Raw genomic sequence first — 15,227 nt, forward strand, 5'->3', positions numbered from 1 at the left:
GGGCAGCATCCTTTTAGGCAAAGAAGTGCTACTATGAATATTCATAATGTAGTGACAATGAGACAAAAGACCTGGCAACCACCAAAAAGACTTCTCCTTCGGGGAGGCGGGGTGGGGGGGGGGAAATCAGAAGGAAACATTTCTCCTTCCCCATCTGCTTCAAAGACTTTTTTAAAAAAAAAAAAAAAAACAGCTCCCTGTTGCATTAGTTCTGATGCGGTCTTGAATCTACCAAGAATAAACAAAACATTACAAAGACATTTGTTCCTCCTGGAGGACACAACAGTCGAATTAATCAGGGCACTATATTTTTTGCGGTCATGGTGAGGACAACCTCTCTCACAAGCATTGCACCTGCTGTTAAGGGCAGAGCAAGAGACTGAGCTGGCTTTAGGTACTTGCGCACCCAAGACATCTGTCCTGAAAAGGTTATTTCCATGCTTAAGAACATGTCAGCCAGGATTCTACACATTCAAAAGAAACAGGTGGGGGGAATACACATCCCACCCATCCCCAAACTGAATCTTTAAAGGAATGGCAATTATATTCCAAGTTTGTTTTTATTTTTTAAAAAATCAGTTTGTCTTGGAGATACACACTGTCCCTGGGTCTCCCCTGAGTGGCTTTAAAACAAAACATGCTAAAAATGCAATGTCATTTGATTAAAAACCAACTAATAAAGGCAGCAATATATATTACCAAGGAAACATAACACTAGCTAGATTTAATACAATTTAAAAGCCTGGATAAACAACTAAAAAAGTCTTTATTAGGCACTAAAAAAGGCCACAGAGAAGACAAGGAAATTCTCTCTAGTTAGGCCCCAACTGCACTATACATTTAAAGCAGCATCATACCTCTTTGTATGGGGTGTTAGGGGATAGGTAGGATCTCTGGTGGGGGACATGTCATGCTCCTTCTGGGGTAGTTTGTCCACCTTTGGTCCACACCCTGCACTCGGCTCTCACCTGTGGCTCCTATAAGCTGTCAGCATGTGACAGCAGCCACACCCCAGGAACGGCTTTGAATGGCCAGATAAACCAATTGGGTAGCTGATTGCTCTGAAACATTGGGTGAGTTAGGGACTTCCTATGCATGCAAAGACAAGCTCCAGCAGAATGAGTGGACAAGACCAATCGTGAGTCCAATGGTGAAGAAGGTGGTTTCTGCACAGGCTGTAGAAGAAGTGAGGGGCAGATGGGGCTCAACAACCTGGGAAGTCAGCCCATCTAGGAGAAGGGAAACTCTGATCCTAAACCTCCACTGCCTTGCAGGATACCTTTGGGAGATGAAAAGGCGAAGGAGTAAACCCTACACAAATCCGGAGTGGAGTCCCTAAGGTAGTTGGATGGTGCCTTGTAGCCCTCATTCTGGAAACTCCTGCAGCCATGCTGGTGCCAAAGGTATTGCTGTTTTCCTTTGGACCACATCAGTGATGCTGAGAGGGGGGTCTTGTCGTCTGACCTCCATACTCACTGCCCAGGCTTTGGCCCCAGGGAGCTCACTTTGGTGCTGCTAAGGAGCAGTTTGATTTCACCCCTGGAGGCGCACTCCATTGTCTCTTGAGACAAATGGATGCCAACAACCGCCACTTTAAACATTCAGGACTTCCCCCAATGAGTCCTGTAACTGTAGCTTGGGAAGAAGGATGGACTGTTAAGCCACTCTGGGAACTGTAGATCTGTGAGTGGAGTAGGGTACTCCAAACAACTCTCCTAACCCTTAACAAACTACAGCTCCCATGATTTTGGGGAGGGAAGCCATGGCTATTTAAAGTGGTATGATGCTACTTTAACTGTACATAGGGCTATAAACAGGCTGTCACTATAGAAAAGCACTAAAGTACGCTTCCTGCCCCCCTTGCAGCAGACTATGCACATCATCATAATCACAAGCTAATAAGTAGTTTTGCTTGTGTTGCCATAAAGTGGTAATTATGCCTTTTACAAGGCACTGGTGTCTCACCCAGGCAGATAGAGACACACAGTAGGATGATAGGGGGATGAGAGCCTGATCTCCTATGGATCATGCCATTTACTTATCATTGTATATGTTTTAGCAATATTAATAAGCTACTTCTAATGTCTGGAGAAGTGGATGAAAAGACTTAAACACACCCAAGAGGAAAAAGGCAGCACATTTTATTTCCAATATTCAGACTATTAATGCCATATAGGTCATGGCTACAAACATGTGCACTTGAAAGGACAGTGTGTTTTTGACATACAATGGATATATTTTGATTTCACGAAAGCTGGTACAGGTAAACTTTGGCCTTCCAGATGTTGCTGAAATACAACTCCCATCATTCCTAGCTGTTAGCCATCCTTGCTGGGGCTGATGGGAACTCCAGTTCAGCAACATCTGGAGGGCCAAAGGTCCCCCGCACCTAAACTAAATCAATTTCAAAACAGAACAGCTGTTTTGCTAACATTTACTTAAACAGCAGGTTATAGCTGTCCTAAAATAATTCCTCCATGTAACAAAAGAGTCAAATGTCCCTTACTGAATGATAACATTCATTGCACCGTGACAGACCTGTGAAAGTATGAAAAATGAAAAAGGGAAGCTAAACAAATTCAGATATGTTAGGAAGGTATTTTGAGAACAATCTGGTGGAAATCTGTGCTTTGTGTCCTTCATCAAGATGAATGGCAATTGTGCAGAAGTTACTAATGTAGTACTTTTGTGGAAGTATCAAATGTCTACACCAGGTATAGGCAAACTCGGCCCTCCAGATGTTTTGGGACTACAACTCCCATCATCCATAGCTAACAGGACCAGTGGTCAGGGATGATGGGAGTTGTAGTCCCAAAACATCTGGAGAGCCAAGTCTGCCTATGCCTGGTCTACAAAGAAACTGAATATTGAGTGTTCTGAATAAACAGTTTCCAAAAAGCAACATAAAAAACAAAAACCCACTATCTGCCAAGTGCACCATTTAAATTGATTTCCCATTTATGTTGTTAAATATTTATCTTCAAAAGTCCCAGAAGGAAATCTTCAATCCCTTTTAATATAACTTTTGATCTGCCATCTACACAACCTTTTATTTTAGGCAGATAGTTACTAAAATTCTATTGAACTCACCCAGATGTTCTTCTAGATGACCACAGATGGGCAACCTGCAGTGACAGGGCTGAATGTAGACCTTTGTTGCAATTTCATGTGGGTTACGAGGATTGGGCAGCGGTATTGTTACTTCTGTTGACACTATACTTCTGCTGATGCAGTCTAGGATTGCATTAGGCATTTCAGCCACCACATTGCAGTAGTGACTCATGGTTAGTCTGTGGCTGCACCCACCAAAACTGACAGCTGTGATGAATTAACCCATACAAATTCTTAAACTGACGGTCTGAGGGATACCAGGCAGGGATTTCACCAGCTAGAAGAACAGATGTCAATCATATTAACTACAGAACTCTCCTTACACCAACAGGTCAGAGTTTCCCAGGTGACTCCACAAGCCCATACATTTCATTTATTTAGTAAAGACATGTAAAGATTCCAGGTGAGGTCAGCTCACAAGTAAGAGCAACCAGTTAAGGTAACAAGTCCCTGCTGACTACAGATTATCTCTTCTTTTGCTTTCTATCCAGACCTCCATTTCCCAGAAGCTGGATGTTCAAATTGTGTGTTCCAATGGCCTTTAGATGCACAGCATCTATCTCATCATTGAATAATAATAATTTATCATTAGCAAAGTTCTCACATTCCTAGTGGGCAGGCCTTATGCTGCCAATGAAAGTATCTGTAGATGACCTAAGATGGCACCTGATGACCTAAGATGCAACTAAAACACTTTTGCAACAGGAGCCGTTGTCAGCTTAAAATCTCAGTCTTGATAATCCTCCAAAAAATCCAGATAAAGATCGCAACTCCCCTGGCCACCTATTTCTCATCTTCCATCAATACAACATGGTCTCAAGTTTCCCTGTTACGTGAAAAGCCCACAAAAGCTATGAACACACAACTCATGAAAAGCCTAAGAAAAGGGGATTCTATTAACCAAGAATCCCACCATAAATTGGCCAACATGTCACAGCTTGTTATGTTTTTTACAAAAATGAATCTTTATGATAACTCTCCAGACCCTTTTATAATTGAAACTAGGCTTCTACCTTCCTAAGAATTCTTCTTTCTAAATGACATTTTCCCCTTCCAGCAATATTTCTGTACAACACGAGCACTGAAAAAAGTTCTATATAGCCAGAGACACTATTTCTTCTCAGGAATTTCCAAGAACAAGCATCCCGCCTCAGTGACAAATGAAACTTCAAAAACTCTTTCAAAGCAGGGGCATTTATACTGAGGTTATCCTTGATGTTTATATTACATAGCAGGAGTACTGGCAAGAAAATACCTTTCAAGCTCACTCTTCAGATATGTCATTGTGTTAACAGGTTCCCGACATTATTAATCGGGGAATTAGTTTGAAGAGAGATTTAAAAGAGCATCAAAAGTGATGTCTTTAGGATGCACAAGAAAAGGAAGTTGCCCGTTTCAAACTAATCACCACATACTTGGTATGCAGAGCAAACACCGCTGGGAACAGAACAACTGAACTATGAAAAAATCTTGAAGAAGCAACTCCACATTCCCCCGCCCCAATCACCTGCTTGAAGTGTCAAGGAGAACCTGTTATTGAACAGTGGTAGCAATGTCAATGTGCCCTAGTAAAGTGTTTATCAGTAACTATAAGCTAGACTCCACCTCTGGTATGGCTGTTAAAGCAAATGTATATTGCTGGTCACAGAATCAGAGTAGGAAGGGACTCGGAGGATCATCTAGTTCAACCCTCTGAAATGCAGGAATATGCAGCTGTCGCATACGGGGATTAAACCTGCAACCTTGGTGTTTTCAGCACCACACTCTAGCCACCCTAACACTTGCAGCAACCAACACTGGCAAAGTATCATGTTGTGGCCAGTGCAAAAGAATCCCCTCAAGTGCCTTTACCTGAGGTCATTCTAGGTGGTTGACCCTTTGCACACGTCTAACCTCAATTGCAATTTTTAGAAGACAGCTAAAAAGATAGAAGTTCATTCCATGCCTATTTATGAGCTGAGTCAAGGGATTGAATGGAGTTTCAGCAGGGTCATTTTTCCAGATGAAGACAACCCCATGGAACTTTAATGCTTAGGAGCAAGACCCGCTAAATTCACTGTGACTTTGACATGGACGCTTTCTTAATATGATCAGACAGGGAGAGCTCAGATTTCCTAAGTGTGACATAGATTCCAGTAGCCTTTAGCCAGTCTCTTAAATCTGTGGCTCTCCAACTAGTGTTGAACTCCAACTCACATCAGCTTCAGCCCACAAGGTTAACAACTCAGGGATCATGGGAGTTACTGAGTCCAACACCATTTGGATAGCCACTGGTTCTCCATCCCTGTTCTATTGGCTTGGAGACCAGACTAGGAACTTCTGTAATATTATGGGAATTCACTGCACTTATTTTAAATAAGCCAGCAAGAGGGGAGGAAGAGGCTAGGGATAAGAGAGGAGAGAAAGGAACCTGAAAAGAGCAGCTACACGAAAATTATTCTGTATGTGCTTGTCCACATTTTCAGTCACATGGCTCTGATCATGCGAGTTCATACAAGTCACACATACCAGACTACTAAGGACACCCAGTTTAGAAGGGTATTTGTATAAGTTCACCCTAATTCAGGACAGAACAATTGTCCTGGTGATGACCCAGATGCAGGTAAGAAGAGTTCAATGAAAGCAGTACTGCTACTCCAAATTTTGAACTCAGTTCCAAATTCAGACTCAGAAGGTAAAATGAATTCCTCAAACTAAGAACACAGCAGACTGCAGGTACAGGCATTTCAATCTTAAATTACAACATGTCAAGCGTGAAGAAATGTATTACACTGTCTGATTCTATCAGCATCTTTATTGATTCTGCTAAGAGCTCCAAGAATCAACATCCTATTGATGAAAATGGAACAGCAAGAGGTGCAGTCATTCCTCCCAGTCTGGTCCTAGCAATTTATAGCTCTCTGAACAAGAGATGCTGCTTTATATGTGGTCACGTAATTTTGTTGTAAGACAGCCTGAATAGCAACTGCCTCCAACAAGTGATGCTCTCTGTGCTGACAGCATAAAGTACTACTGACACCATGTTTGTATGACAAGCACCAAGCACAGAAGCAAGCAACTGGGTATTAGACAAATAGTCTCCAGAAACCTGCAATTACTTCAAGGCATCCAAGTTCAATACCCAGAATCTATGGCAGAGTTCCCCATTATGGAACACTTGTGCCCACAAGGCCCCTGTTCCTCCTTCCCTTAAAAATGACTTCCATCTTGGTTATGAGTTGGCAATGGTGGTTACTTTTTGGTCTCCTGAAAAATTCCAAGAACTTAAGTTGGAAGTTGGAAAAGTGGTGCTCTTTCCCACTTCCTCTTTCAGCTCTAATCCTAAATTTTCCTTCAACCAAACTTCGACTTAAAGGGGCCTGCAACTCAGAATACTGCATTTCTGATATTCAAACAACATATATATTTGCAAAACAGTTTCCCCCATGCTGTTATGATATTAGCCATCCATTTTTCCATCCCCAAAGCATCCATTTCCCATCCCTTCTGGTGACAAGCATGAGCTACCTGGGGAGGGAAACATGTTGCCCACCAGATGTTGTGGGACAACAATTCCCACCACCCCAAAGCATTGGCCATGCTGGTTGGGATTGACAGGAGTCCAACAACATCTGGAGGGCCACAAGGTCCTAAGAACATAAGGTTGTAAGAACATAAGAACATATGTTCAGGTCCTCACCTCTGAGCAACCTGTAGGTCATTTTTTGAAAATCATTAAGTGATAAGCAAGGCAAAGCATTGTTGCTAGTTAATACATCAAAGGACTTGCAGCAACACATAAACGAAAAGTGCAGAAAAAAACACAAAGCACATAATCGAGTAGATTATCTCCCACCAGAAGATACTATGCATCTGGAAAGGCATATAAAGTGAGGAACAGGGGCAATCTTCCTGGAGACTGCAGCTAGAGATGGCCCTCAACTAAAAAAATTAGTTGGCAACCAGGTTGAAAGATATATGCATCATTTGGAGAGAGTACCACTTTAAAAATAAATTAAGGACAACGAAAAGGGGTGCTTCATTAACAAGTTCCCACCTTGCCTCCCACATTTCAAAAAAATGAGTCAAAAGCATCTGTCCAAGAAGTGCTCTATAATAGTTGTCTACTAATAAAGCTCTGGTGCTCTATCATACATAGCATATACTGAGTTCATATGTAGTGGCGCCAGGGACACCTTTGGGATTGGGGAGAGGTTTCTGGAAAACATCTGCCCTCCACCCCCCTTTTTTTAATGGTCTTTGGGGATGAAAATGCAAGGTTGACAATTCAGTTAGAATGGTTGGAACATGCACCCAATACTAGTTTTAGCCTATTTTAGTCAGTGGTTATTTGGTCTTATTGTAATTAGATACAGTGGTACCTCGGGTTAAGTACTTTATTCGTTCCGGAGGTCCATTCTTAACCTGAAACTGTTCTTAACCTGAAGCACCACTTTAGCTAATGGGGCCTCCTGCTGCTGCCGCGCCGCCGGAGCCCGATTTCTGTTCTCATCCTGAAGCAAAGTTCTTAACCTGAAGCACTATTTCTGGGTTAGCGGAGTCTGTAACCTGAAGCGTATGTAACCTGAAGCGTATGTAACCTGAGGTACCACTGTACAGTAGTTTTTGTATTTTAATCATTTTTAATAGATGTATCTTAGTGATTGCAAACAGTTTTGTTGGACGACAGTTCTGAAAAGCAGCGTATAAGCCTTTTAAATAAAAGAAGCAAGGCATTAACTATAAAATGTGTTCAGTCTTTAAAATGCTGCAAGACTTTGTCCCTCCTCACACCTTGCAAGCATTGTAATAAATTAACAATCACTCAGCAATCTATCCAAGGGTTGGCAACTGCCAAAGGCTCCTCCTTCTCTGCCCTTGGACATTAAAAAGTGGGGTGGAGGCGTGTAAAATATGCTACGCGAAAGCCATGCCATATGTTGGAAGGAACAGAAGCAGTACTGTCCAGTATTGTTTTATTTCAGGTAAGCTGTTTGGGGGATCCTTCTGAATCGAGAGGCGGTAGGGAAGTCAGATAAATAATCACATTTGACACTTGAACCATAAGGATGCAGTATTTTCATTCTTGTTACTTCCTTTGCTCTTCTCCCCCCCCCCCCCCCGTTTATACTCCAGGGTGCTGCAGCCCAGAAGCCCACAGTCCACTTAATGCATCTGATGATGCAAGCTGCAGACTACAAAAGCTCATGTCACAGTAAATCATTTTAAGATTGGCTCAGGAACATGATGCAATTCTACTGCTGAAGTTAAGTTAACTGACCCTGGATGGGAAATCAACAGAAAATCGCATAAAGTTATTTGAAGAATACATGGCTGCAAACTATTATCACTAAAGTTTCTAGAACACTTTTTTATTTTATTTTTATTTTTGCTAGCACAGACTGACACTATAATCTTTTATCATTCTTTCTTCAGGTTTCAAACCATATGTCAAGAGAAAGGACTACAGCTCAGAGGGAGAATATATACTTTCCATGCTTAAGTTCCCAATTCTAATCCCCTATTGAAATATTATCAGGTATTCTTCCTGGTATAAGAAAGAGACCCCAGTGGGAGTACCCAACTAGCCAACATGTCCAATGGTATGGGATGATCGGAACTGTAATCCAACAATATTTGGAGGGCACCATGCTGTCTGCCTCTCACAGATGCTCCAGTGATTCAGCTTTGTAGGTTCATAAAACATTAACTGCAAAATGGACCTTGGATTTCTTATTCAAACAAGGCGCTCGGTTTCCTCCAAAAGTTAAGTGCTAATTTCTGTTTACCCATACACAAATGACAATGCTAGAAGAACATGAACTTCCATTCACTGCCTCAGTCATGGAGGGCAGAGGTCACCTGGTTCAAGATGATGCTGGAATGCTGACTCACTTTGCCTGTCAGCAACTGAAGTGTCAAAGCACGACTCCTTTCCAAGCACGTTATAACACAGTCCACAGTCCCCCAAAGTTGTGCAAGGTCTATTAGAATTAGAGCAAGATTTTTGTTTCATCTGGCCAACAAAAATAGATTAAAATAGATCTGTTTTAATCTTCTAACCCCTTAAGTCCCCATATCCTGCTTTGAGACTAACCCTTTGGTGCTTTTTAATTGTCTCATTGTTGTTTTATTTATTATCTAGAATAGCAGCCATCACCAGGATTCATGGAAAGGATGTAAATGATAAATGAGGCCAAACCTATGATCGGGGGGGGGGGGGAGGGAGGGGGAGGCAGCTAAGAGTCTATAGGATTCAGGAGAAGGGCCACCAGAGGGACCCTGGCACAAAGCACAGCTTCCCGCCACAGTCCCACCATCCATAATCTGCAGGTGGTGAAGGCCCAAATCCAGACCCAGCTTCCTCTTCCCCCAGCATGATGCCAAACATGCCCTGAAACTATGCCAACCACTGCAGTTGAATGAACAATGAAAGGGTAGGGAAGAGAAGACTCCACCTCCCACCCTGGCCACCAGCAGCTCTCAGGGATCTGGATGTGGCAGTTGTTCCAAGGCTTCACTCACTCATTCCCAGATGGAACCTTGTGCTCATCAGTAGCTGAAATAACTACCTATTCTTGTTTATACTGTCTTCCCTTCCCTTCCTTCTCCTCCACTGCCTCCCATGTCAGATTCTGCTCTGCAAGCCCTCTCATGTAGGAACCTGTCCATTAGGGCTTGCAAAGCACCGTGCACATTGAGGAAGATATGCAATAAAGAAAACATTAATATGGACGCTTCTTCTGGAAGCGAGTTTTCAATATTTCCCTTTTGATTCCCCCATTACACAATAATAAATCAAAAATAGCTTGCAAAAACAAACAAACCCAAGTGTGCCCTTGAATCTCAACCCCGCCAATTAAATTTGCCATGCCAATTAATCAACTAGAGCTTTATTATTTATTTGTTCATCCATTCATTCTGAAATTGACATCCTGCCAACCAGCTAGGAATGGCTCTCATGGTGGCTATCAATACATTAAAAGCATTTATAGCTAAACAATATTTTTAAAACTGTACTTTTAAGCAAACAGCAAGCTCGTCTACAGCTTCCTTGAAAGGCAACCATTTAGTTGATTAATCTACCAATTAAGTCAATTAAAGCTTGCAGCCTAGTTGTAAGCAACTGATGTTTTGGTGGGAGGACCAAGAACATGAATACATGAAGTTGTCTCATAAAGGGTCAAACCACTGGTCAAGGCAGCCCAGTTCTTCCTATTCTGACTAATGGGAGATTCCCCCACATTCTCGGGGCTCAAGAGAAGTTTTTTCTGGTTCTCACACTTTATTAACTAACTGTGCAATCCTATACAAGTCTACTGAGGTGTCAGTCCTACTGAGTTCAATGGAGCTTACTGCCAGGTTAAGTGGGCAAATGGTGGAAAGAAATCTTGAGCAGCAGTCAGACGCACAAACCATTTACTGAACTTCAAAAGCAGCTGGTGATAGAATCGTGGCCTTTGACTTGACTTCAGAAGGCCAACTCTTATAAAGTTTTGGAATGTAATGAACTTTATGACATCTGTACACATTCTGCAAAACTGTAATATCCAACTTGATAAGCCAACCTGGCAAAGACGATCAGCAAGGGGGGGGGGAATCTAACAGCATCTTTACTACTCATCAGTTTGAAAGCAAGTTAGCATATAAAAGGTAACTTTAGACCAATGGTTCTCCAACTTAGACACCTGCTGTGCTTCTTTGCATTTAGCCTTCAGGATACTGCAAATCTTCTTTTGCAGTTCAGGAAGCAGCAACAAGACTATTCACACTTACAAGCAGTGAGAACTTCCTAATCAACACCACCATGTAAATGCCCCTATTTTCAGAAAGAGGAATTGGAAATTACTCTAGTTAAAACTCCCAAAGGTCATACTATGCAAATCAACCCTAGCGCACCTTCAATGCTAGAGGAACCAGCAGGGTTCTATTTCTGAAACAAGCATGTATGTAAACGGAAGCCATATTTGAGATTGAGACCAACACACACACTCAGGCTCCAGGTGGGAAACCAGAACCTTATTACAATAGCTTTGATTCTGTCACAGATGTATACATTACATTAGATCATTTCATCACATAAATGGGCATCAAATTACTAAAAGTTACAATGTGCAACATATACAAAATGGCAATGTCAAATCAATTGTAAAGTTCAAAAATTGTATAGAAACAATTTGCTAATTACTGCTTTAAAAAAAACAACAACTCAATGAGACTTCAAGTACATAACCCAGATTCAGCTCCAGCAGTGCTTCAAAAGCAAAGTTACATGCAACTTAATTGCACCAAAAACACAAAGAACTTCTAACTTTTTCTAATGAAGACTATGGGGAAGCAATTTCTGTGCTGTTACATTAACACAATCACCCCTTATCCCATATCAAATCCAACTGAATGCAATGAACACAGATGAAATCTATATTCAGATAAGGATTCCTGTTTATGCATGGATCCTCTCAATGGAATCGGGGGCTACATGTTAAAGATTATGGCCCTAATCATTTGATTGCTTACCAGGTATTAGTACTCTGAAACCATCCTGTTTCAAGTCAAAAATGTCATCCACACAGCAAGTGTACAATTAAGACTTTAAATGAAAACTCGCCACCAGCTCACTCAATAAGTGGCAAATTAGTTTTTTTAAAGAGCATGCAAAGAATTTAAATGAGGCTGATCTCAACTTCAAGCAAAAGCTGAAGAATTCTTTATATCCATTGCTTTTGAAAATTTAAGAACAGTTCACCATCATGAGTCAGCCTAGTCAAGACAAATATCATAAAAAGCATTTCAGAATTTCCTTGTGTCAAGTTAATAACCCTGAATTAAGGCAAGTACGGAGCAGAAGCTATTTTCATTCCAAAAACTTTACTTAAATTATTAAATTCAGCTTCAGAATTGGCCACAATGCTCATGCAAAAGGTAAGCAGGTAAATAGCTCAGGAGTGGGGAGACCTGTTTACTTCCAGATGCTGCTGGACTACAACTCCCATCATTCCTGACCACTGGCCATGCTGGCTGCGGCTGATGGGAGTTCGAGTCCAACAATACCTGGAGGACCACAGATTCTCTATACCTGAATTACCACTTTAGCAACAAAAGTCAGCTACTTTTATTTCACATACAAATGGATCCCGATTAAGTTTGAATACAGCTCTCCCTTTTTCTTTATTGGCTAATCATCATACTGCAGAATCTGGAGAGTTTTCTGAACGAGATGCACAATTTAATTTTAACCTACTTTATTTTCAGAGATGCAAATGCCATGTATCCAGCACAGGTCGTTTTTAAAAGGTGTCTTTGTAGTTTCTTACAACCCCCTTTCTATATTTTGATAGACTTTCTCCTACTTCCACAGCTAGCTATGCGGAGAAAAGCCTCTGGCATCTCTCCAGCTTTAAACCAGTTACAATTTATTTTTGACAAATCCTATTGAAATCACTCTAAATCATATGAGCAGTATTTTTAGCAGAATGCAACAAACACTTTCAGGATTAGGGATGATGGAGAGACTCGTTTTTTTAATCATTCTCAAGCAAACTATTCCAGCTAAAAGGACAATATACCCAGATATCTGATGAGGGGGAGGGAGACTGGTCTGCTGTCTGTAAGCATTTGGATAGATGAAAACATTGGGGGGCTTCGTCAAATTGGTAGCTAATGCAAAATAATGATTTTTACTAGGAACTATTGATTTCACTGGATTGTAGGATGACAGCCTATGGGGGGGGGGAGAGTGGATTTTTCACTAGACGCCTCTTAAACACATTTCCTCACCGGAATTTTCTAGATTAAGCTTGTGTACATAGCCGTGTCTCTTAACTTTTGTAGGTTGCCTGATACAATGACTAGCACAGAATGAGTAATATTAGCAGTGATGAACCTCAGCATGGGCCCAAACAGTATCACAAGCTTACCTGCAATTTGTAATGCATAATTCACACTGTTATGTAAAGAGCTAGCGTGGTGTAATGATTAAAGAGTTGGGACTAGGGCCTGGGAGACCAGGGTTCAAACATCTTGAGTTCCTTGGATAAAAGGTGAAATTAAAATGTAACAAAATGTGTAAATAAATACCTCTTACTGCCTTTCCAAAAATAATAATATATTTTAAAGAAACCTAAAGCTATGGTACAAAAAAACAAAACAAAACATCTTAAGATATGTTTTTCCTTTTGTAACTATCTAGCCAGTCAAAATACAAAACTGAAATATCAATTAGCATCATTCTGTCAGCTGGCAAAAAGGAGTTTTAACTTGGCTATCTAATCCCAGCGCAGAGTGGCTTAAAGCAACCCTTTCCCAGCCCTCCAGAGAACAGAAGAAAGCACTGCAGTCTCCCAAAGTAGTTACAAAGGTAGCTTTCCCTGCTCTTTGGACCCAAGATAGCGGTCATTCGAAGGGGAGGCGATTGCAACATTCAAGACCTTCGCAAGCGCACATTATCTAAGGCCTGGTGGCAGCACAGGGCACTGGGGGGTGGGGAACAGGGAATAAAGCCTGAGCCGCGAGGAGGAGGACTGCACTGAAACGTGGGTCCTCCTGGCAGTGACATAACCGAACCTGGCCACTGCAGTCTGGAAGCATCACGATTTTGGGAAGCGGGTGGAGGACGAAGAAGAAGAAGAAAGGGGCAGGGAGAGCCAGGCTGGCTACTCCGATCTGGAGATCCGTGCATGGAAAAGCAATGCGGAAGGCGCTTGTGGAAAGGAGCACCATCGGGGTGTTTGGAGGAGGGCTCCTCCTGGGCTGTTGCGGGAGCGGGCGAGGGAAATAAAAACAAAAAGGGCGCTGCGAACACAATAAGTAATGTCTCCAGCAATGGAGCCTCGGGCGGCGTGTGCGCGGGGCCTGGCCGGCGCAATGTCGCCGCGCAGAGCGCAGACCCCCGCGCTCCAACCCGGGCGCGCACGCGGCCACCGAGTCGTCTTTTGCTCTCTCCGCCGGGGTGGGCGCAGCGCAAGCGGAGCAGCAGCCCGATCCTCAGGAGCAGCGCACAGCCATTGGAGGGGAGGGGATGCGAGCAGGCTCCGTGGGGAGGCGCTAGGGAGAGAGGGAGCAAGGCAGCGGCGGACCGGGGCCGAGCAGGGGCTGTGTGCCTCGCAAGGAGAAACGGGGACAGGATCAGACCCTCCCCCCCCCAGCCCCCGTCTTTGTCTCCCTTTCCCTCCTCGGCTTACCCGCCAGCTCGTCCGGCTCCAGCCCGCTGTCGGCATCGATCCCGCACAGCACGAAGTAGTGCGCAAAGCGGCAGGGCGCCGAGCCCGAGCCGGGCCCGGGGGGCGCCGCGCTGCCGCTCATCCCTCGGCCGGCGTCCGCGATCTCTCTCGGGCAGGATCCCAAGCAGCAGGGGCAGCGCCGCTAACGCAGCAGCCCCAGCAGCCGCGCTCCTTCCATGGCGCAAGTCCGCCCGGGTGGCGGCCTCCTTCGCCGAGGGGCGCACGGCCGAGCGGGAGGAAGACGAGGACGCGGCGCCGGCGGTAGTGGCAACAGCAGTGGCAGCGGCGCCCCTCGGTCAGCTGAGGCTGCAGCCGGCGCTCGAGCCCCGCTAGGCACCGTCCCGCCGTCGCCTCTGCCGCCTCCCCCTGCCGGCCAGACGCTAAGCCGCGCCGCGGGAGGGAGGGAGAAGGAGCGCGCCGGCCCGCTTCCGCCCCGCCTCCTCGGCGGGACATTTAAACCACGCTCGGCGCACGAAGCGAGGCTCGGCAACCCAAGGCCGGGATTGGGTTGGTTCTCAGCCGCCTCCCGAAACGCGTGAAATTTTGCTTGACGGACCACCTGAATTCTTTTCCTGCCTGTTGTAGCAATTGCAATGCGCTGTGCTAGATGCTGTAAGGTTTTTAATTGTATTTTTAGTGCCTCTCCTGTTTCTCTGCTTGTTGCATTACCATTTTGAATCCCATAGAATACAAGGTATAAGAAGGAATCGGAATACAATTTAAAATCATGAAGAATATTAACTACAGGCTTGCCATGCATCATCTGAGTGAAGCAAATACTGTATGCACAAGGAAGAGGTGAAGATGCACCGAGCTAACAAAACAAGAGTGGTCAAGAAGCCAAAGAAGAGAAAATGACTCCTGCTAAGCTGACCAGAAGCAGGGCAGATCCAGAAGGCCGAGGGCAGGATGGCTCCT

The 15,227-nt window shown here is 43.7% G+C and overlaps 1 protein-coding gene across 6 annotated transcripts in view; it reads right to left on the reverse strand.

The window, feature by feature from the left end:
- Positions 1-14,678, reverse strand: part of DENND5B (DENN domain containing 5B) — a 94,971-nt gene extending 80,293 nt beyond the window's left edge. For 2 of the 6 annotated variants that reach the window (XM_081878786.1, XM_081878788.1), the window contains exon 1: positions 14,271-14,677. In XM_081878786.1, the coding sequence (XP_081734912.1) occupies positions 14,271-14,391 (121 nt within the window). In that variant the 5' untranslated portion in view covers positions 14,392-14,677. Of the gene's footprint in view, positions 1-14,270 lie in introns of all 6 variants that reach the window. The other 4 variants (XM_081878785.1, XM_081878787.1, XM_081878789.1 and 1 more) reach the window with 4 other exon arrangements.
- Between the last annotated feature and the right edge of the window lie 549 nt (positions 14,679-15,227).

This window comes from Podarcis erhardii, assembly GCF_964252035.2.
Source record: "Podarcis erhardii genome assembly, chromosome: 10".
In the NCBI taxonomy this organism is placed as follows: Eukaryota; Metazoa; Chordata; class Lepidosauria; order Squamata; family Lacertidae; genus Podarcis; species Podarcis erhardii.